The 24,797-nt window shown below is 38.3% G+C and overlaps 1 protein-coding gene across 1 annotated transcript in view; it reads left to right on the top strand.

The window, feature by feature from the left end:
• Positions 1-6,283: 6,283 nt before the first annotated feature.
• Positions 6,284-24,797, top strand: part of ephb3a (eph receptor B3a) — a 151,176-nt gene continuing 132,662 nt past the window's right edge. The window contains exon 1 of the mRNA XM_062069584.1: positions 6,284-6,630. Within this exon, the coding sequence (XP_061925568.1) occupies positions 6,567-6,630 (64 nt within the window). The 5' untranslated portion in view covers positions 6,284-6,566. The remainder of the gene's footprint in view (positions 6,631-24,797) is intronic.

The following is a 24,797-nucleotide window of genomic DNA, read 5'->3' on the forward strand; positions in this document are numbered from 1 at the left end:
TTTATTAGTGGCAAGGTAACTTTCGACCTGTTCATAAACTATTTTCTCCATTACTTTCAAAATGGAACTGAGAATAGAAACAGGTCGGTAGTTGCCAGGTTCCAATTTGCTTCCTTTTTTAAAGAGGGGAGTTACTCTTGCTATCTTAAAATCTTTTGGTACTTGGCCTTGTGTAATTGATAGGTTTATTATGTGCGTGATGATCGGGGCAATGATGGAGGCAGAGTCCCTGAGGAATCTGGAGGGAATATTATCAAGGCCGGTGGCCTTGTTTGGGTGGAGCGAGCTCAATTTTTTTTTTTTTTTTTTCAGCATGGCACCCACCTGTTCCCAATAAGCCTGTTCACCTGTGGGATGTTCCAAATAAGTGTCCGAGGAGCATTCCTCAAATTTCTCAGTCGTTTTTTGAAACATGTTGCAGGCATCACATTCCAAATGAGCTAATATTTGCAAAAAATAACAACGTTTTCCAGTTCGGGCGTTAAGTGTCTTGTCTTTGCAGTCTATTCAATTGAATATAAGTTGAAAAGGATTTACAAATCATTGTATTCTGTTTTTATTTACAATTTACACAACGTGCCAACTTCACTGGTTTTGGGTTTTGAAGTAACAAAAGAAGCTTATCATTCCGAGAACGGAATGGCTGCTGCAGAACTCCAGGGGCAGCGTCGTGACGAGAGTACACAGAAGCATAAACTCGCCGGAGGGAATGAAAGAGCCGCAGTTTGCGGACCCCTGATTCTAGAACCAAATGTGCCCAAGCAGAGTGGAAGCCCACAGACTGCGGGGGTGGGGGGGTTGTTGTTATGCGCTATCAGCCTCAAAGGCCACTCAATAACCCGCGGTAGGCGCTGTCCGTCTATTGTTATCCACGCCTGCACTGACACGCACCAAAGTCCACTTGATACCACAATTGATCGACATGGTGAGCGGCGCCGCCCGCTGTTTTGGATGGACGGATGCTGGCCTAAAAAACCTCATTCTCAGCACCCACGGACACCTCCGTCAAGACCCACGCATACTGGCAGGGGAAGACTGACAGAATGGCCACTTGGACTACAAAATAAAAGACGCAAAAAAAGAGAAAGTGATATTCATATCTCAAATAAGGGTGATATTTGCTTATTTTCTGTCTGATAAGATAATTCTTCTCACTAAGCAGATTTTATGTTAGAGTGTTTTACTTGTTTTAAGGGTTTTGGTCCTAAATGATCTCAGTAAGATATTACAGCTTGTTGCTGAGATTTGATGACCTATAATGAGTAAAACATGCTTGAAACTAGAATATCAACTGTTGCAAAGCTGTGTCATCAACACTCACACGTATAAAACTACTTTTTCAAAGTAATCATTTCTTATTTCAAGCATGAAGTAAAAAAACCATGACTTTGACACAATTGTGTCTCATAATTAAACTGACAGTTAATATTTAAACATTTAACATGTGACATTTCATAACAATTTTTAACAGAAATAGTTAACGCACATTCAGATAAATTCTTCAAAATTACAATAAAAAAAATTGGCCAGGGGCCGGGCTGTAAATATATATATATATATATATATATATATATATATATATATATATATATATATATATATATATATATATATATATATATATATATATATATATATATATATCAACAAAGGGTTGGAGTTGGGGGTTAAATCACCAAAATGATTCCCGGGCGCGGCGTCGCTGCTGCCCACTGCTCCCCAAGGGGATGGGACAAATGCAGAGGAATTTCACCACATCTAGTGTGTGTGTGACAATCATTGGTACTTTAATCTTTAATCTTAATATACACAAACCCCATTTCCATATGAGTTGGGAAATTGTGTTAGCTGTAAATATAAACGGAATACAATGATTTGCAAATCCTTTTCAAGCCATATTCAATTGAAAGCACTACAAAGACAAGATACTTGATGTTCAAACTCATAAACTTTATTTTTTTTTGGCAAATAATAATTAACTTAGAATTTCATGGCTGCAACACGTGCCAAAGTAGTTGGGAAAGGGCATGTTCACCACTGTGTTACATGGCCTTTCCTTTTAACAACACTCAGTAAACGTTTGGGAACTGAGGAGACACATTTTTGAAGCTTCTCAGGTGGAATTCTTTCCCATTCTTGCTTGATGTACAGCTTAAGTTGTTCAACAGTCCGGGGGTCTCCGTTGTGCTATTTTAGGCTTCATAATGCGCCACACATTTTCAATGGAAGACAGGTCTGGACTACAGGCAGGCCAGTCTAGTACCCGCACTCTTTTACTATGAAGCCACGCTGATGTAACACGTGGCTTGGCATTGTCTTGCTGAAATAAGCAGGGGCGTCCATGGTAACGTTGCTTGGATGGCAACTTATGTTGCTCCAAAACCTGTATGTACCTTTCAGCATTAATGGCGCCTTCACAGATGTGTAAGTTACCCATGTCTTGGGCACTAATACACCCCCATACCATCACACATGCTGGCTTTTCAACTTTGCGCCTATAACAATCCGGATGGTTCTTTTCCTCTTTGGTCCGGAGGACACGACGTCCACAGTTTCCAAAAACAATTTGAAATGTGGACTCGTCAGACCACAGAACACTTTTCCACTTTGTATCAGTCCATCTTAGATTAGCTCAGGCCCAGCGAAGCCGACGGCGTTTCTGGGTGTTGTTGATAAATGGTTTTCACCTTGCATAGGAGAGTTTTAACTTGCACTTACAGATGTAGCGACCAACTGTAGTTACTGACAGTGGGTTTCTGAAGTGTTCCTGAGCCCATGTGGTGATATCCTTTACACACAGATGTCGCTTGTTGATGCAGTACAGCCTGAGGGATGGAAGGTCACGGGCTAAGCTGCTTACGTGCAGTGATTTCTCCAGATTCTCTTTGATGATATTACGGAGCGTAGATGGTGAAATCCCCTAAATTCCTGAGAAAGGTTTTTCTTAAACTGTTCAACAATTTGCTCACGCATTTGTTGACAAAGTGGTGACCCTCGCCCCATCCTTGTTTGTGAATGACTGAGCATTTCATGGAATCTACTTTTATACCCAATCATGGCACCCACCTGTTCCCAATTTGCCTGTTCACCTGTGGGATGTTCCAAATAAGTGTTTGATGAGCATTCCTCAACTTTATCAGTATTTATTGCCACCTTTCCCAACTTCTTTGTCACGTGTTGCTGGCATCAAATTCCAAAGTTAATGATTATTTGCACACAAAAAAAAGTTGATCAGTTTGAACATCAAATATGTTAACACAATTTCCCAACTCATATGGAAACGGGGTTTGCACCACAACACTGGATATTGTTCAAAGGAGATACATTTTAATTGAAAAACTTGCACACAAAACATAGCAAACAAATGTAAAATGCACAGCAAACTATTTACGATATAGCTCTTTTAGATAACAACTTCACAGTGACTTAAAGTCATCTACTGGAGAGCTTGGAGCAGATGGACGCTCAGGTGGATTTTTGTTGTTGTTTTTTTGCACCCGCGGACTTTAAAAGAACATCTCCAGGCAACCCACATATGCGGTCCTCTCCAAGGTTTGTCATAGTCATTCACATCGACGTCCCACTGGGGTGAGTTTTTCCTTGCCCTTATGTGGGCTCTGTACCGAGGATGTCGTTGTGGCTTGTGCAGCCCTTTGAGGCACTTGTGATTTAGGGCTATATAAATAAACATTGATTGATTGATTTCTCTGATGATGCAATTGTTGATGACTGAAGTGTTGATACCAACCAAACCTAACCCCCCCACGCCCCCCGCAACATCCCACCCCCCGGATTGTAAAGAATGTAAATAATTCAATGTATATACTCTGATGATTATCTTGTGTGATGACTGTATTATGATGATAGTATATATCTGTATCATGAATCAATTTAAGTCAAGGGTGCCCAAAGTGCGGCCCGGGGGCCATTTGCGGCCCGCAGCTAATTGTTTACCGGCCCGCCACACATTCTGGAAATACTATTGTAAAAATAAAAAAGAACATTAAAAAAAGTGGAATGAGGTGAAATCTAACGAGAAAAAGTTGCAATGTTGACACAAAAGCTGCCATGCAGGCTGTTTTTTTTCTTTTGTCTTTCTTCATTTTTCTTTTTTTTGCCCTTGCTCAAAAAAAAAAAAATAATGAAAAAAAATCCATGTTATAATTAATTATTTTCAGGGCTCCAATTACTTCAAATATTTCACTTTAAAATGTTTTATGTGGTAAATATTGCATATATTGTGTAGTAGCCATATAAAAACATCAAAGTTTTCTTTGACTAAAGCGCATAAAACAAACAAAATAGTTCCGGCATAAAATGGACAGATATATCCGAAGTTGATCTCGTAACTTAAGTGTTGAAAGTAAAAGAAAAACCTAATAAAAATGTATCACTTTATGAGTGGGGCACCTTTTGGATCCCAAATATATTTAGTGATTTTTTATTTATCTTTTCACTGTGATTACTCAAAAATTTGAAAGAATTAAAATCAATGGTGTCCTGCATTATTGATCTTTTAGGGCTCTAATTACTAAATACTGCATATTTCAGTTTTACTATAAAAAAACTAAGTTGTTTTTGACAGAAAAGCCACAAAACATTTTTTTAAATTTGTATTACTTTATATCAACTTGAAGTTGATATAGAGATTTACTGTAAGCGTTAAATAATTAAAAAAAATAATAATCAGACTTATTTTTTAACACTTTAATGACTGAGACCCTTTATGGTCCCCGGGACCCCTAAAGGTAAAATAGATTAAAAAAATGCATATATTTTGTTATGGTTTGAAAATGAAAAATATAAAAATGGCCCGCACATGCTTTAATTTTTCCGTGTGCGGCCCTCAGTGGAAAAAGTTTGGACACCCCTGATTTAAGTGGACCCCGACTTAAACAAGTTCACAAACTTATTCGGGTGTTACCATTTAGTGGTCAATTGTACAGAATATGTACTTCACTGTGCAATCTACTAATAAAAGGTTCAATCAATCAATCAATCAAACATTCCTGTACATTTGTTTGTAAAATATATCTTTATTAGTTTCTATTAGGGCTGTGAATCTTTGGGTGTCCCACGATTCGATTCAAATTCGATTTTTTTTCAATTCAACACGGTTCTCAATTCAAAAACGATTTTTTAATTTTAATTTGAATTTATTTTTTATTTTTTTAAATGAAAACAATTCACAACAATACCATAATAATGCAATACAGTTTCAAAACCAAACCCGACCCAGCAACATTCAGAATAGCAATAAACAGAGCAATTGAGGAGACACAAACATGACACGGAACAATCTAAAAGTAGTGAGACAAAAATGAATATTATCAACAACAGTATCAATATTAGTTACCATTTCAACATAGCAGTGATTAAAAATCCCTCATTCATATTATCATTTAAAACATTAATAAAAAATAAAAAAATTACAAAAAATGAACAATAGTGTCACAGTGGCTTACACTTGCATCGCATCTCATAAACTAAATGTCTAATGATAATGTCAATGAGGGATTTTTAATCACTGCTATGTTGAAATTGTAACTAATATTGATACTGTTGTTGATAATATTCATTTTTGTTTCACTACTTTTGGTTTGTTCTGTGTCGTGTTTGCTCTGTTTATTGCAGTTCTGAGTGTTGCTGGGTCGGGTTTGCTTTTGGAATTGGATTGCATTGTGATTGTATTGCTGTGTATTGTTTTGTTGGATTGATTAATAAAAAAATAAAAAAATAAAAAAATAAAAAAATAAAAAAATAAAAAAATAATAAAAAAATAAAATAAATCGATTTTTTAAAAATGAGAATCGATTCTGAATCGCACAACGTGAGAATCACGATTTGAATTCGAATCGATTTTTTTCCCACACCCCTAGTATTTATTTAATATAATAACATAATTTCATGGTTAATATTTATAAATTAAGATACAATTAAGAAAAAAAAACATTTTATTTTTCCCTAAAGAAGGGTTCGGTGAATGCGTTCGGTACCTCCAACAAGATCAAGAACCACTGGCTTAGTGTAAATGGGAAGAAGAAAAACGGATGTGACGTCACATGCAACCCTCCTATACAATGGGTTTTATTTTGAAAATCTCTCCCGGAAACGGATTGTTCACGAGCTCTGGTTTGAAACGGAACCCCCCTCCTCCCCTTCCCCCCCTCCCACTCCCCCACGCGTGGTGTCTGTCCCACTGTTTGCCATTCCGACGCACGTCCCCTACCGAAGCGCAACAGCTACGCGGAGTTGCCCCCCCCCCCCAGAGCGGACTTCCACCGAACCCTCGACACCCTCCCCCCCCCGGGAGCGGGTTTCCCCCTCCACCTTTACTCGCGTGGGGAGGGGAGAGAAGATGCGCGTCCGTGGAATAACGGGACGTTGAATGATTTAAAAAAGCCAAAAAAAACCCCAGCAACAACCGGAAAAGACACCTGCTCGTGTCCGTGGACGATGCCGGGAACGAGTGAGTGACAGGCGGGAGAGGAACACAATAAGCTCCGCTGCGGTGATCCCAGGTTCCATCCCCTTCCACGGCGAGCATCTTTCTCCATGTTGCAAACATGACAATGGATTACTTGCTGTGGATGTGCAGCTTCATTGTGTCCGTGGTGCTGGCTGTTGAAGGTACGCTTCGTTTTCATGTGGCAATATTGCCATTTAATGTACAATTTCATCTGTCATTATTCAATTGTGTGTGTTGTCCCTGTCATGGTCATTGCAGCTCCAGGGCTGCCCTGTTGCTATTGTCCCCTGTTGTTGTCACACCCACTAGAAGACCCTGAGCCCAGTTGGTTTTTATTCACATGTCTGGTTTAAAACCACAGAGTAGATCAATGGACGCCCGATGCCTCAAAGCGCCATCGGGGCACACATGTGCAACATGATAGGTGACAATAGTGAATTAAAGGTCAGCGGTTTAACAAGTACGCTGCGGACCCATGGGGGATAACGTCCAGCCCTCGCCTTACGCCGCCGTACCCACCCGTGCCCCTCCTTCCCCGTTTCGCTATACCTTCTTACGCCTCCCTGACCATTCCGCCAGTGCTGGAGCCCGGCCAGCGCGATACCCTCATCAATTGTGGTGTCAGCAAATGAATCAATGCAGCGGCACCGGCCCCTTCGAGTCCCACCGGGCTCTCCCGGCGTGATCATCGGCCCATTTTCTGCAGATTTTTTTCCACTCAAGACTCAAAACTCGCGTTTGTCCTCCGAGGATAAACGTGAAGGGCCGATCTTGAGTGTTATGTGTACAGGGGAAGCAGGGACGTCATTTAGCTCTATGTTTATTAAATATTTACAAGGGAAATGAGGCGGGTAATTAATCCAAACTATATATGGTGAGAGTATATGATGAGTGTTACCCGGAGTGTTCGAGAGGGGCAAGGCAGGCTCGGAGGTCCGTGAGCAGGCGTGAGATCAAGGGCAGGAGCGAGGCGTCAAAAGTCCCTGTCCATGCGGGAGGTCGAGATCCGAAAGGGGGCAGCCAGGGAACCAGAGGGGATACGGGGAGGCGAGACACACAGCTCGTAACCAGCGCGATACCCTCATCAATTGTGGTGTCAGCAAATGAATCAATGCAGCGGCACCGGCCCCTTCGAGTCCCACCGGGCTCTCCCGGCGTGATCATCGGCCCATTTTCTGCAGATTTTTTTCCACTCAAGACTCAAAACTCGCGTTTGTCCTCCGAGGATAAACGTGAAGGGCCGATCTTGAGTGTTATGTGTACAGGGGAAGCAGGGACGTCATTTAGCTCTATGTTTATTAAATATTTACAAGGGAAATGAGGCGGGTAATTAATCCAAACTATATATGGTGAGAGTATATGATGAGTGTTACGCGGAGTGTTCGAGAGGGGCAAGGCAGGCTCGGAGGTCCGTGAGCAGGCGTGAGATCAAGGGCAGGAGCGAGGCGTCAAAAGTCCGTGTCCAGGCGGGAGGTCGAGATCCGAAAGGGGGCAGCCAGGGAACCAGAGGGGATACGGGGAGGCGAGACACACAGCTCGTAACCAGCGCGATACACTCATCAATTGTGGTGTCAGCAAGTGAACCAATGCAGCGGCACCGGCCCCTCCGAGTCCCAGCGGGCTCTCCCGGCGTGATCATCGGCCCATTTTCCACAGATTTGTTTTCACTCAAGACTCAAAACTCGCGTTTGTCCTCCGAGGATAAACGTGAAGGGCAGATCTTGAGTGTTATGTGTACAGGGGAAGACAGCAGGGACGTTGTTTAGCTATATATTTATTAAATATTTACAAGGGAAATGAGGCGGGTAATTAATCCAAACTATGTATAGTGAGAGTATATGATGAGTGTTACCCGGAGTGTTCAAGAGGGGCAAGGCAGGCTCGGAGGTCCGTGAGCAGGCGTGAGATCAAGGGCAGGAGCGAGGCGTCAAAAGTCCGTGTCCTGGCAGGAGGTCGAGATCCGAAAGGGGGCAGCCAGGGAACCAGCGGGGATACGGGGAGGCGAGACACACAGCTCGTAACCAGCGCGATACACTCATCAATTGTGGTGTCAGCAAGTGAATCAATGCAGCGGCACCGGCCCCTCCGAGTCCCAGCGGGCTCTCCCGGCGTGATCATCGGCCCATTTTCCACAGATTTTTTTTCACTCAAGACTCAAAACTTGCGTTTGTCCTCCGAGGATAAACGTAAAGGGCAGATCTTGACTGTTATGTGTACAGGAGAAGAAGACAGCAGGGACGTTGTTTAGCTCTATATTCATTAAATATTTACAAGGGAAATGAGACGTGTAATTAATCCAAACTATGTATGGTGTGCGACTATGTGAAGCGGGTATATGATGAGTGTTACCCGGAGTGTTCGAGAGGGGCAAGGCAGGCTCAGAGGTCCGTGAGATCAAGGGCAGGAGCGAGGCATCAAAAGTCCGTGTCCAGGCGGGAGGTCGAGATCCAAAAGGGGGCAGGCAGGGAACCAGAGGGGGTACGTTTATTTTGATAAACAATCATAAATGAATCTTTCAGCACATGCACAATGTTGACATCTATAGTTATATTTTGATAAACAATCATAAATGAAGCTTTCAGCACATACACAATGTTGACATCTATAGTTATATTTTGATAAACAATAATAAATGAATCTTTCAGCACATACACAATGTTGACATTCAGAGTTATATTTTGATAAACAATCATAAATGAATCTTTCAGCACATACACAATGTTGATGTCTATAGTTATATTTTGATAAACAATCATAAATGAATCTTTCAGCTCATACACAATGTTTACATTTAGAGTTATATTTTGATAAACAATCATAAATGAAGCTGTCGGCACATACACAATGTTGACATCTATAGTTATATTTTGATAAACAATCATACATGAGTCATTCAGCACATACACAATGTTGACATCTGTAATTATATTTTGATAAACAATCATACATGAGTCATTCAGCACATACACAATGTTGACATCTATAGTTATATTTTGATAAACAATCATAAATGAATCTTTCAGCTCATACACAGTGTTTACATTTAGAGTTATATTTTGATAAACAATCATAAAGGAAGCTGTCGGCACATACACAATGTTGACATCTATAGTTATATTTTGATAAACAATCATAAATGAATCTTTCAGCACATACACAATGTTGACATCTATAGTTATATTTTGATAAACAATCATACATGAGTCATTCAGCACATACACAATGTTTACATCTATAGTTATATTTTGATAAACAATCATAAATGAATCTTTCAGCACATACACAATGTTACATCTATAGTTATATTTTGATAAACAATCATAAATGAATCGTTCAGCAAATACACAATGTTGACATCTATAGTTATATTTTGATAGAGATGGGGGAAAATATGCATACTCATAAACAGCGCTTGCGACAAAAAGGCAACAAACATGGCAGTAGACGCGAAGTTAAATTAAGAAATGCAACCTTACCCGAGCAAAAACGATGCATATTTATCCGGGAGAGTCTTGATACCAATTTCCTTGACTCAGCCACATTCAAAGAAGTTGTAGACCTCCATTCTTTTGCAATTTTTCTTGTGTTTTGTTGTGTAAAAATGGCGTCTGGAGCACAAGATTACACAAAATATATACAGTACAGGCCAAAAGTTTGGACACACCTTCTCAATCAATGCGTTTTCTTATTTTCCTGACTATTTACATTGTAGATTGTCACTGAAGGCATCAACACTATGAATGAACACATGTGGAGTAATGTACTTAAGAAAAAAAGGTGAAAAAACTGAAAACACGTCTTATATTCTAGTTTCTTCAAAATAGCCACCCTTTGCTCAGATTACTGCTTTGCACACTCCTGGCATTCTCTCCATGAGCTTCAAGCACACCTGTGAAGTGAAAACCATTTCAGGTGACTACCTCTTGAAGCTCATCGGGAGAATGCCAAGAGTTTGCAAAGCAGTAATCAGAGCAAAAAGTGGCTATTTTGAAGAAACTAGAATATAAAACATGTTTTCAGTTATTTCACCTTTTTTTGTTAAGTACATAACTCCACGTGTTCATTCATTGTTTTGATGCCTTCAGTGACAATCTACAATGTAAATAGTCATGAAAATAAATAAATAAATATATATATATATATATTAGGGCTGCAACAACTAATCGATTAAATCGATTATAAAAATAGTTGCCGATTAATTTAGTCATCGATTCGTTGGCTCTATGCTATGCGCATGCGCAGAGTTTTTATTTTATGTTATTTATTTATTTATTTTTATTAATTTTTTTATTTATTTTTTTTATAAACTTTTATTTATAAACTGCAACATTTACAAACATCTGAGAAACAATAATCAAAATAAGTATGGTGCCAGTATGCTGTTTTTTTCCAATAAAATACTGGAAAGGATAGACATGTAGTTTGTCTCTTTTATCCGACTATTAATCGAAGTAATAATCGACAGATTAATTGATGATCAAAATAATCATTAGTTGCAGCCTCAATATATATATATATATATATATATATATATATATATATATATATATATATATATATATATATATATATATATATATATATATATATATATATATATATATATATACACATATCTATATATATTCATATTTTTGATGTAGATCTACTGTCCAAATTTATACAAAGGTGAAGTGTTGGATATTTCTCTTGCTGCCTTATTTGTATTTGACGTTATTAAATGTTTAGGTAGAATTTTATTATACAAAACCAGTTTTCTTTTAAGTAATAGAGAAATCTTCACAGTGGTTCATCTATTTTATGGAGGAATGTAGTTAATCATAGAACTGGCACAAAATGTCGTTAAAAAGTATTGGTTTTGAATCAATAATCGGTTCTGAATCGAATCGTTACCCCCAAGAATAGAATCAAACTGAATTGTGTGGTGCCCAAAAATTCACAGTCTTATTGTTGAATGTGCTCAAAAAGTACTTATTTACATACTGAAATGTTGGAGCCGTCCCGCGACCCCCAAAAGGGACAAGCGGTAGGAAATGGATGGATGGAGTGAAAATAAATAGCCACAATTTTGCATGTTTGTATTTCTTACTGTATGCTTCACTGATAGTGTTTTAGTCTTAGTATTCTCGTACTCCTCCGAGTATATAACGATCACTGTGTTCTAAGAGCACACAACTTGTAGGTTGAATGTGCACTGGATATCTTTGCTACTTTGACAGCAATGTGTTTGAATACGTTTGGATTGGTACGTGTCATTTCTTAATAGGGAAAGAAGCTACGGTCTGTTGTTTACATGTTAGCATTTAAACTAGCGAGCTGGCGACAGTCAGTGAGTCAGCAAGTTTATAAAAGTGCAGTTATCAATCGATAATTAAAATTAGGGCTGCGACTAACGATTAATTTGATAATCGATTAATCTGTCGATTATTACTTCGATTAATCGATTAATAATCGGGAAAAAGGGACGAACTACATTTCTATCCTATCCAGTATTTTATTGAAAAAAAACAGGATACTGGCACCATACTTATTTTGATTATTGTTTCTCAGCTGTTTGTAAATGTTGCAGTTTATAAATAAAGGTTTATTAAAAAAAACAAAAAAAAACTCCGCGCGTAGCATAGATCCAACGAATCAATGACTAAATTAATCGGCAACTATTTTAATAATCGATTTTAATCGATTTAATCGATTAGTTGTTACAGCCCTAATTAAAATATTTGAAACGGTAATACTAACCGTCCAGGGTTTTACGGCAGTTATCATTATTACCGTTTATCCTTATCGTTATCGTTATTCTACCCTAAAAACTACAACATGGCTGACGAGGTGGAGACACAGTGGAAGTGAATGGCACATCCTGACGAAACGGTTAGAAAGCGACTTGAAAATGGTCCGTAAAATATAATCTGTGCAACATTTTGACTAAAGAACCACCATTGCATGTTATGTAGCCCAGTGGTCCCCAACCTTTTCAACGCTTGAAAATTTGTCCCACGGACCGGGCTGCACAAGAAATAAAAAAAAAAAAAACAATCATGTGTGCTTACGGACTATATCCCTGCAGACTGTATTGATCTATATTGATATATAATGTATATAATGTGTTTTTTATGTTAATTTAATAAAAAAAATAAAAAAAATAAAAAAAATTCTTGTGCTTGTGGTTGGGGACCACTGATGTAGACCACAAGGACATGCCACCATCTAAGAGCAGTGCTGGACAATGAGCAAAGCTCTACTGCACGTACGCTATAGGGAGTGGGTGGTCGCTGTAGAAAACAATTACATTTAGAAGTTGTTGTGATGAAGCGACGCTCTGCAACATTTAAATAAAAATAGCATTCTTTTATCACCGGTGCGGATATTTGCCTGTTAATATTTCATATGTTTGTTGGCAAGCGAGTCCGTGTTGTGAGATCAGACCTTCCTTTCATGATGCGGCCGCTCTTTCTCAAAGTGAATAAAACATTAGCATGTGTGAGCGCTGCAGTGACAGAACGCATGGCTATGTGGCATTATAAAAAAGAAAAGAGAAAAAAGGACAATAAATGCCCCTGCTGGCTGGTGGTGATGCTCCAGAGCAGGGGTGTCCAAACCTTTTTATCGGGGGCCTCAGTGGGCAAAAAAAAATTGGCCGACCTCACGTAAAGTAAAAAAAAAAGTTAAGTATATATATATATATATATATATATATATATATATATATATATATATATATATATATATATATATATATATATATATATATATATATATATATATATATATATATATATATATTAGGGCTGCAACTAACGATTAATTTGATAATCGATTAATCTGTCGAATATTACTTCGATTAATCGATTAATAATCGGATAAAAGAGACAAACTACATTTCTATCCTATCCAGTATTTTATTGAAAAAAAAACTGCATACTGGCACCATACATTTTTTTTATAAAAAATAAATAAAAAAAAACCTCTGCGCATAGCATAGATCCAACGAATCAATGACTAAATTAATCGGCAACAATTTTAATAATCGATTTTAATCGATTAGTTGTTGCAGCCCTAATACATATATATATATATATATATATATATATATATATATATATATATATATATATATATACACATATATATGTATGTATGTATGTATGTATGTTTATATACTATATATACTTACATATTATATTGATGTAAAGGATATATAATTAATGATTAATACAGTTGGATTTCAAGAGTACTGTATTTTTCAGACTATAAGGTACACTTAAAATCCTTTCATTTTCTCAGAACTCGACAGTGCGCCTTACAAATCGGTGCGCCTAATGTACGGAATAATTTTGATTATGCTTACTGACCTCGAAGCTATTTTATTTGGTACACGGCGAAATGACAAGTGTGACCAGTAGATGGCAGTCGCACATAGGGATGATGTTCGAAACCAGTTCTCCCGGTTGTTTGATAAGAAAAGAACCGTTCGATAAGAAAAGAACCGATTCCATGGACTCGAATCCCTTTTTGAGAACCGGTTCCCAGTATCGAGGCCACTATAGTAAAGAAAAAGAGTTGGTTCTTTAATCGAATCCCTGGAAACGAATCCCGTCCCACAAGAAATGCCCTGTGGGACATCAGTCATTAGACTGAGCTACGTCATTTCCTGTGATGTCACTTAAGCAGCAAAAATAATGGACCGTGAAAAACGCCTAAAGGCATGGCTATTCACCTATAGTGATCACAGAGACAGGTTGTTTTTGTGTTACTGTATATATTTGTTTTTCTGAAAAATCCCACTTAATATACTTTGGGTAACAACAGTCAATATTTATTTATTTTATTTTTTTAGGGGGGTAACAGTCAATATTTATTTATTTTATTTTATTAATTTTTTTTCTTATAAAATAAAAGTGAGCTTTTGTTAAACCAAATATTGTGTTTTTTTCCATATACAACAACCTATCTGGATTCGATTCGAGAATCGATAAGGAATCGGTTCGATAAGAGGATTCGATAATAGGCTCGAACTCGATAATTTCTTATCAAACACCATCCCTGGTCGCACATAAGATACACGTGTAAACTGCAATATGACTCAAGTAAACAACACCAAAATGTCATATGTTCCATTGAAAATATAGAACATTACACACGGCGCTCAAAAATCTATCAAAATATTTTAGTACGTTTTCACTTTAGAAAAAAAATAAAAATATATGACCTCTGTAATGCGCCTTTTGTATGAAAATAGACCTGACTAGACCCGCTCATCGGCAGTGCGCCTTATAATCCGGTGCGCCCTATGGTCCAGAAAATACGGTATGTGAAAGTTCGACTCTTACCTCGTTTACTTCCGTGACAACCTCCTTAAAGTTTTGTTATCAATCAGCTAAAATGCAGTGTGGAGAGTGTTTGGCATTTTCCCCCATCATGCATTGCAGGGGTTTTAAATGGGTGTAATTCAGTGAGCAGGTTGTGTTTTGTGTGAACACTAGGGGTGTAACGGTACGTGTATTTGTATTGAACCGTTTCGGTATGGGGGTTTCAGTTCGGTTCGGAGGTGTACCGAACGAGTTTCCACACGGACATATTAAGTAGCTTCCTTCTGCCTCTGTCTCTGTCTGGACTCTACACAGCACCCAGCATTGTCCCACCCACACAACCATCTGATTGATTACAAACAGAGCGGTAACAGCCAATCAGCAGTGCATATTCAGAGCGCATGTAGTCAGTGCTTAGCGTTTAGCAGGTAATCATCAGGCTGCGGACTCTCCCCAAATTATAATAAACACCTCCCAGTCAACTACTAGTAACATCACTATGAGCCCGTTGACCTTCTAGAAACCTTAACGGCAGCTCAGCTCGCGCGCAGTCCTGGCTTGAGGTGAAGGCTAATTCGCTTTTAGCGTAACGTTAGCTCATTTTGGAGTGTTACGGACAGCAAAGCCCTGTCTGTCTGTTATTTCACTTGACCTTTTTCTGTGTTGATTGAGCTGTGTTGAAGCAGCAAAAAAGGACATTATGTTAAATGAAGAGTTTCTGTCTCTGATAGTTGATATAATAATGTAAGTGCATCATTAAGCCTACTTGAACTCCATGGTGTTCAGGGATGAATAGTCTCTCCTGTTGCTGTTGTACCATTTTTTCAGCTATAGTTACAAACCCCGTTTCCATATGAGTTGGGACATTGTGTTAGATGTAAATATAAACGGAATACAATGATTTGCAAATAATTTTCAACCCATATTCAGTTGAATATGCTACAAAGACAACATATTTGATGTTCAAACTGATAAACGTTTTTTTTTTTTTTGCAAATAATCATTAACTTTAGAATTTGATGCCAGCAACACGTGACAAAGAAGTTGGGAAAGGTGGCAATAAATACTGATAAAGTTGAGGAATGCTCATCAAACACTTATTTGGAACATCCCACAGGTGAACAGGCAAATTGGGAACAGGTGGGTGCCATGATTGGGTATAAAAGTAGATTCCATGAAATGCTCAGTCATTCACAAACAAGGATGGGGCGAGGGTCACCACTTTGTCAACAAATGCGTGAGCAAATTGTTGAACAGTTTAAGAAAAACCTTTCTCAACCAGCTATTGCAAGGAATTTAGGGATTTCACCATCTACGCTCCGTAATATCATCAAAGGGTTCAGAGAATCTGGAGAAATCACTGCACGTAAGCAGCTAAGCCCGTGACCTTCCATCCCTCAGGCTGTACTGCATCAACAAGTGACATCAGTGTGTAAAGGATATCACCACATGGGCTCAGGAACACTGCAGAAACCCACTGTCAGTAACTACAGTTGGTCGCTACATCTGTAAGTGCAAGTTAAAACTCTCCTATGCAAGGCAAAAACCGTTTATCAACAACACCCAGAAACGCTGTTGGCTTCGCTGGGCCTGAGCTCATCTAAGATGGACTGATACAAAGTGGAAAAGTGTTCTGTGGTCTGACGAGTCCACATTTCAAATTGTTTTTGGAAACTGCGGACGTCGTGTCCTCCGGACCAAAGAGGAAAAGAACCATCCGGATTGTTATAGGCGCAAAGTTGAAAAGCCAGCATCTGTGATGGTATGGGGGTGTATTAGTGCCCAAGACATGGGTAACTTACACATCTGTGAAGGCACCATTAATGCTGAAAGGTACATACAGGTTTTGGAGCAACATATGTTGCCATCCAAGCAACGTTACCATGGACGCCCCTGCTTATTTCAGCAAGACAATGCCAAGCCACGTGTTACATCAACGTGGCTTCATAGTAAAAGAGTGCGGGTACTAGACTGGCCTGCCTGTAGTCCAGACCTGTCTCCCATTGAAAATGTGTGGCGCATTATGAAGCCTAAAATAGCACAACGGAGACCCCCGGACTGTTGAACAACTTAAGCTGTACATCAAGCAAGAATGGGAAAGAATTCCACCTGAGAAGCTTAAAAAATTTGTCTCCTCAGTTCCCAAACGTTAACTGAGTGTTGTTAAAAGGAAAGGCCATGTAACACAGTGGTGAACATGCCCTTTCCCAACTACTTACGTGTTGCAGCCATGAAATTCTAAGTTAATTATTATTTATGAGTTTGAACATCAAATATCTTGTCTTTGTAGTGCATTCAATTGAATATGGGTTGAAAATGATTTGCAAATCATTGTATTCAGTTTGTATTTACATCTAACACGATTTCCCAACTCATATGGAAACGGGGTTTGTACATTAATCATTAGTAATGGAGCAGCCTAGTTTTGAATGGCAGGGTCCCTGCTATCACATGTTGATAAAAATATAACATTTACATAATAAAAATCAACTACAGGCTTCCCAAATGTTGTAATAAATTAATCACGATGAGTTGACTTGAAACTGTTTAATGTTGCACTTTTTATATGTAGAAGAAATGTTTTGTCATTTTATTTAATCCGAGCAACAACTTGAGGCAGTTTAATGTTGATTAACGTGGGCAGAATTATTATAGTGTTCCCAATGTTAAAAGGATAAATCCATTGTTTACAAATTTGGTAAATAAATAACTAATAAATGTATATTTTGTTGTTTTCTTACTGTACCGAAAATGAACTGAACGGTGACCTCTAAACCGAGGTAAGTACCGAACCGAAATTTTATGTGTACCGTTACACCCCTAGTGAACACGTGTGTTGACTTCCTGTGTTGTTTGCGGTTTGTACCATAATTGAGAAAGTTTGTTTGGATTGGGTCATAAAAGCGAAATGCTGTGCTGTGAACACTTCAAACAAAAATTCATGGTCATTGACCGGATTTACTCACTTTGTCCACAAGACGGGGGTAAATCAGTAGCAATTAGACTGTCAGCTCTTTATAATAAAGCCGTTGACGCCATGGGACCAAATTACTTATTAAACTTGCGACGTCCCGCGAGCCAAACTCAAGACGCTGGCCCAAGGGCACCCGTGTTTTTTGTTTTTTTTCCTACCTCGGTCGACTCCACTGCTGCTGTAGTTTTACGAGGCTGGTTGTGGGAGGGGGGGAAATTTTGGGGTTTGAGTAATGGCGGCAGTTATCTCAAAGGTGTAGTAAATTTAACAAGGCAGGAGGGTGGGGGCTCTGTGGAACAAATTTATAGTCTTTCTCTGGAACAAATGTTCAATATGGTGGTAGATGCTTTAATGCAGGGGTGTCCAAAGTGCGGCCCGGGGGCCATTTGCGGCCCGCAGGTATTTTTTTAACGGCCCCACGGCACATTTTAAAAATACTATTGAAAAAAAACAAAAAAACATAAAAAGTGGTATAAAAGAGCAAACAGGTGAAATGTAACAAGAAAATGTTGCATTATTTACTCTAATAACACAAAGCTGCCATGCAGGCTGTTTCTTTTTTTTTAAAATAATAATGAATCAAAATCAATGTCATTATGAATTATTGACCTATTCAAAGCTCCATTTACTTCACATTAAATATTCCACTTTGAGATATTTTGGGGGGAAAATGTTGCATATATTTTGGTTGCCATTTAAAAAACAAAGTTTTTTTTAAAAATAACTAACAAAAAACATAAACAACAATACAACTTATAATTGACAGATAGATCTGAAGTTGATTTTAAGACTATTGTGGTAAAAGTTTAAAAAAATGTTGGATTAATTTTTTAAAACTTTACTGAGCAGTACCCTTTTGGATCCCCAATAATTTTAGTGGGACTTTTTTTTTTTTTTAAGTGTCATTGCTCAAAAAAATAATGAATTAAAATCATTGTTGTTATGAGTTATTGACCTTTTTAAGACTCCAATTATTATATAATCTCAAATATTCCACTTTAAAATTTTATTGGGGGAAAATATTGCATATTTTGTGTTTTTTTCCATAAAAAAACACGGTTTTCCTTGACAAAAATGGCATACAATTTAAATCTTTAAAAGCGTTTTATTGACAGATAGACCTAATGTTGATCTAGAGATTTAAACCTTGAATAATAATAATAATAATAATACTAAATAATGACACATTTTTAATATTTTTTTTTACCAAAACCTTTTGGGTTCCCCGGGATCAAGTCTGAATGGAGGCCTAAATGTATCTTTTTTATACATATATTGTATTGGTTTTTAAAATAAAAAATATCAAAATGGCCCCCGCTTGCTTTGATTTTTCAGTCTGCGGCCCTCAGTCGAAAAAGTTTGGACACCCCTGTTTTGGGCAGTGGGGGAAACACTGCGTATTTCAGTTTTATTATAAAAAACAAAGTTGTCTTGACAGAAAAGGCATAAAACCTTTTTGGTTTTTTTAAATTTTATATCAACCTAAAGTTGATATACTGTAGAGATTTACTGTAAAAGTTAAATAAAAAAAATAATTTGACTTGTTTTTAACATTTTAATGACTTAGACCAGTGGTCCCCAACCGCCGATTGGTACCGGGCCGCACAAGGAAAAAAAAAAAAAAAAAAAAGAAAAAGTTTTTATTAAATCAACATAAAAAACACAATATATACATTATATATCAATATAGATTGATACAGTCTGCAGGGATACAGTCCGTAAGCACACATGATTGTATTTCTTTATGAAAAAAAATAAAAAAACATTTTTTTTTTTTTTTTAAATTCCACCCTCCCCCCCTCCCCCCCGGTCCGTGGGACAAATTTTCAAGCGTTGACCGGTTCGCAGCTACAAAAAGGTTGGGGACCACTGACTTAGACCCTTTATGGTCCCCGGGAGCCCTAAAGGTAAAAAAAACAACAAAATCCATATATTTTGTTATTATTTGAAAATGAAAACTATCAAAATGGCCCCCGTGTGCGGCCCTCAGTGGAAAAAGTTTGGACACCCCTGCTTTAATGAGACGTCCAGAGGTCAAATCGAGGCTCTGAAAAATTCATGCAAGTGGTTGCGTATTTTGCACCAGGCCACCATGCTGGTGCAGCCATGTTTAAATAAGCATTCAATCTGAACTTGGCTTAAGCTGGGTGACCCCGGCCCCCTGATCATCAGGACCAAGAGAGGGCGGGGAGGGCCGGGGTGACGCGGCGAATTGGGCTCCCGAAGGGGCGAGCGCGATACGAGGCTCAGCCAGCTGTGTGTGCCACAGAGGGTCGAGAGTAGCCGAACAAACACAGCTGTGATTGGTCGCCCCCACCCCCAGCCTCCTGTCTCACTTGCTAATAACTAAAACAAAGGTGCTCTTTCTCGTGTGTTTGGGCTCGCACACACAAATGCAAGATTTGCGTTCAAAGCCCCCGTCAAAGGTTCTGATTGCGACTTCAACCGAGCGCCACTCTGATCTGTTTTTACTTGATGCATTCCCCTCTTACTGACAGATTTAACTATTCAACTAAGGAAAGCGTGAAGATTTCAGAATTCATGTTGTGAGCCATTAAAAAATAATCAAGTGAAATTTTTTTTTTTTAAAAAGGCAACAGAAACCATCTCCTAGGGTTTGTTGAAAAATGCATGTGCAACTAAACCAAAGAGAATACAGGAAAAGAGAATGAGCCTTTTGATTAACTTCTGTGAATATGCCCATAGAGATCTGTGTTTTTTTCCACGTCATTTTAGTAGAAAACTGTACAAAAAGTTGAGCGCAGTATTTCCACCCTCAAAGCTGTTTTTTTTTTGTAATAGTTGAGCCACCAAGGGCGAGCACAATCCAAATTATTTGGAGTTTGAATACATTTCTCCCTTGAAAAATGTAGGGAAATAGGAATATTCCGCCGCTCCCAGTCTGTGGAACGCTCTCCCTGACCACCTGAGGGCACCACAGACTGTGGAGGCTTGTAAAAAAGGCCTTCTTTTTAAAAAAGTCTATTTTTAGATATGTGCATACTAGCTATAGCTATTTGGCTGTTCTAGTTTTTATTTTTATTTTTTTAATACACTGTAGCACTTTGAGATTGTTTACTCAATATAAAGTGCTTTTTACAAATAAAATCTATTATTATTAATTATTATTATTATATAGCGTTTCTGGGCCAATCTGTTGCCAACACAAAACCTTTATTAACTGTAAAAGCAATTTATTTATACGATTTTCCGAGCGATCTTACAAGTGTTAAGGTATTAACTAGAGATGTCCGATAATGTCTTTTTTGCCGATATCCGATATTGTCCAACTCTTGAAAGGCCTACTGAAAGCCACTACTACCGACCACGCAGTCTGATAGTTTATACATCAATGATGAAATCTTAACATTGCAACACATGTCAATACGGCCGGGTTAACTTACAAAGTGCAATTTTAAATTTCCCGCGAAACTTCCGGTTGAAAACGTCTATGTATGATGACGTTTGCGCGTGAAGTCAATCGTTGAAACGGAAGTATCCGGACACATTGTATCCAATACAAAAAGCTCTGTTTTCATCTCAAAATTCCACAGTATTCTGGACATCTGTGTTGGTGAATCTTTTGCAATTTGTTTAATGAACAATGGAGACTGCAAAGAAGAAAGCTGTAAGTGGGATCGGTGTATTAGCGGCTGGCTGCAGCAACACAACCAGGAGGACTTTGACTTGGATAGCAGACGCGCTATCCGACGCTAGCCGCCGACTGCACGGATGATCGGGTGAAGTCCTTCGTCGCTCCGGTGATCGCTGGAACGCAGGTGATCACGGGTGGAGATGAGCAGATGAGGGCTGGCTGGCGTAAATGGATAGCTAATGTTTTTAGCATAGCTCTGTGAGGTCCCATTGCTAAGTTAGCTTCAATGGCGTCGTTAGCAACAGCATTGTTAAGCTTCGCCAGGCTGGAAAGCATTAACCGTGTAGTTACAGGTCCATGGTTTAATAGTATTGTTGATTTTCTGTCTATCCTTCCAGTCAGGGGTTTATTTCTTTTGTTTCTATCTGCAGTTAAGCGCGATGCTAACACGTTAGCTCCGTAGCTAAAGTGCTTCGCCAATGTATTGTCGTGGAGATAAAAGTCACTGTGAATGTCCATTTCGCGTTCTCGACTCTCATTTTCAAGAGGATATAGTATCCGAGGTGGTTTAAAATACAAATCCGTGATCCACAATAGAAAAAGGAAAGAGTGTGGAATCCAATGAACCAGCTTGTACCTAAGTTACGGTCAGAGCGAAAAAAGATGCGTCCTGCACTGCACTCTAGTCCTTCATGCTCACGTTCCTCATCCACGAATCTTTCATCCTGGCTCAAATTAATGGGGTAATCGTCGCTTTCTCGGTCCGAATAGCTCTCGCTGCTGGTGTAAACAATGGGGAAATGTGAGGAGCCTTTCAACCTGTGACGTCACGCTACTTCCGGTACAGGCAAGGCTTTTTTTTTATCAGCGACCAAAAGTTGCAAACTTTATCGTCGATGTTCTCTACTAAATCCTTTCAGCAAAAATATGGCAATATCGCGAAATGATCAAGTATGACACATAGAATGGATCTACTATCCCCGTTTAAATTAAAGCATTTCATTTCAGTAGGCCTTTAATTACCGATTCCGATATCAACCGATACCGATATATGCAGTCGTGGAATTAACACATTATTATGCCTAATTTTGTTGTGATGCCCCGTATTTTCCGGACCATAGGGCGCACCAGATTATAAGGCGCACTGCCGATGAGCGGGTCATTTCAGGTCTATTTTCATACAAAAGGCGCACGGGATTATAAGGCGCATAAAAGGGGTCCTATTATGATTTTTTTTCTACATTTAAAACACTTCCTTGTGATCTACATAACATGTAATGGTGTTTCTTCAGTCAAAATGTTGCGTAGATTATGTTTTGCAGACCATCTTCAAGGCCGCTTTCTGACCGTTTCTTCAGGATGCGCCGTTTTGTGGGCGGTCTTATTTACGTGCCTCCACTTCGACAGCGTCTTCTCCCCGCCATCTTTGTTGTACCAGTAGTTTTTAGCGCTTCCGTAGTGAGTCTACTGACGAATATAAGTTACAACTAGAGATGTCCGATAATGGCTTTTTGGCCGATATCCGATATTCCGATATTGTCCAACTCTTAATTACCGATTCCGATATCAACCGATACCGATATATACAGTCGTGGAATTAACACATTATTATGCCTAATTTTGTTGTGGTGCCCCGCTGGATGCATTAAACAATGTAACAAGGTTTTCCAAAATAAATCAACTCAGGTTATGGGAAAAAATGCCAACATGGCACTGCCATATTTATTATTGAAGTCACAAAGTGCATTATTTTTTTTTTTAACATGCCTCAAAACAGCAGCTTGGAATTTGGGACATGCGAGAGAGCATGAGGAGGTTGAGGTGGGGGGTAGGGGGTAGCAGGGGTTGTATATTGTAGCGTGCTGCAAGGGGTTCTGGGTATTTGTTTTGTTGTGTTTATGTTGTGTTACGGTGCGGATGTTCTCCCGAAATGTGTTTGTCATTTTTGTTTGGTGTGGGTTCACAGTGTGGCGCATATTTGTAACAGTGTTAAAGTTGTTTATACGTCTACCCTCAGTGTGAACTGTATGGCTGTTGACCAAGTATGCCTTGCATTCACTTGTTTGTGTGAAAAGCCGTAGGTATTATGTGATGGGGCTGGCTTTTTGAAACCGATACCGATAATTTCCGATATTACATTTTAAAGCATTTATCGGCCGATAATATCGGCAGCCCGATATTATCGGACATCTCTAGTATTAACCGTAAAAACAACAAAACATACAGTGGTACCGCCTGCAAGTGTTTGGACATACTCAGGCTAATTGTTATGCTTTTAAGTTGCAAACTGAAATGTAAACTTTTCCATTGAAAGGAAGATAGACAGTGCTGAAAAGAAGAAGTGGATGATAGTCATTAAGTTAAAGAAATAAATCATCAAGAAAATGATTGAGCAGTTTGAGCGTGTTACTGCTAGTCAGCATCATACTGAAGCACAATGAGTCTAACGCCAGCCACGGATGTTGAAATAATACCTTACCGGGGGACATTTATCCATGAAAATATGGAGAAGCTGCTGATGGTATGTTTGACAGAAAAACAGCTGGAGAGAGATACCATAGAAGTCCACTCTCCAAGTTAAAGGCTGTACATTATTATGACTTTACATCATAAAACTGCTGTACTGCGGTTGTTAGTAGTACATTATATTTTATTGTTATTATTGTATCTTTATACAATATATCCTTTTTAAAAGTTTGTTTTCTTTTTAAAGAATATGTTACATGTTAACATTGTTTTGAATTACCATATTGGTCTATTTTCGATCTTTTTCATATATAAGGCGCATTGGATTATAGGGCGCATTAATGGAGTCATATTATTATTATTTTTTTCTAAATTGAAAACACTTGTGGGGCGGTATAGCTCGGTTGGTAGAGTGGCCGTGCCATCAACTTGAGGGTTCCAGGTTCGATCCTCGCGCTATAAATACAATTTAAATATTAAATAATATTATATAAATATTAAATATATATATATATAATATATAATAATAATATATAATATAATAATAATAATAATATATAATATATAATAATAATATAATAATAATAATATATATAAAAATAATATATAAATATTATATTAAATATAATTCACTTCACTTCCTTGTGGTCTACATCAGTAGTCCCCAACCAATCGGTCCGGTACCGGGAAGAAAGAAATTAAAAAAAAAAAATAAAAAAAAAAATAAATTAAATCAACATAAAAAAAACACAATATATACTTTATATATCAATATAGATCAATACAGTCTGCAGGGATACAGTCCATAAGCACACATGATTGTATTTCTTTATGAAAAAAAAACAAAACAAAACAAAAAAAAACCCTCTTTTTTTTCAAGCGTTGACCGGTGGTTCTTTGGTTATGTCCCATAACTAGAAGATAGAGTATAAGAAGAAGCTTATCAACTACGGTGTCGTCACGGACTACGAAGGCGGAGGCGCG

Source organism: Entelurus aequoreus, linkage group LG14 (assembly GCF_033978785.1).
Source record: "Entelurus aequoreus isolate RoL-2023_Sb linkage group LG14, RoL_Eaeq_v1.1, whole genome shotgun sequence".
NCBI lineage: Eukaryota > Metazoa > Chordata > Actinopteri > Syngnathiformes > Syngnathidae > Entelurus > Entelurus aequoreus.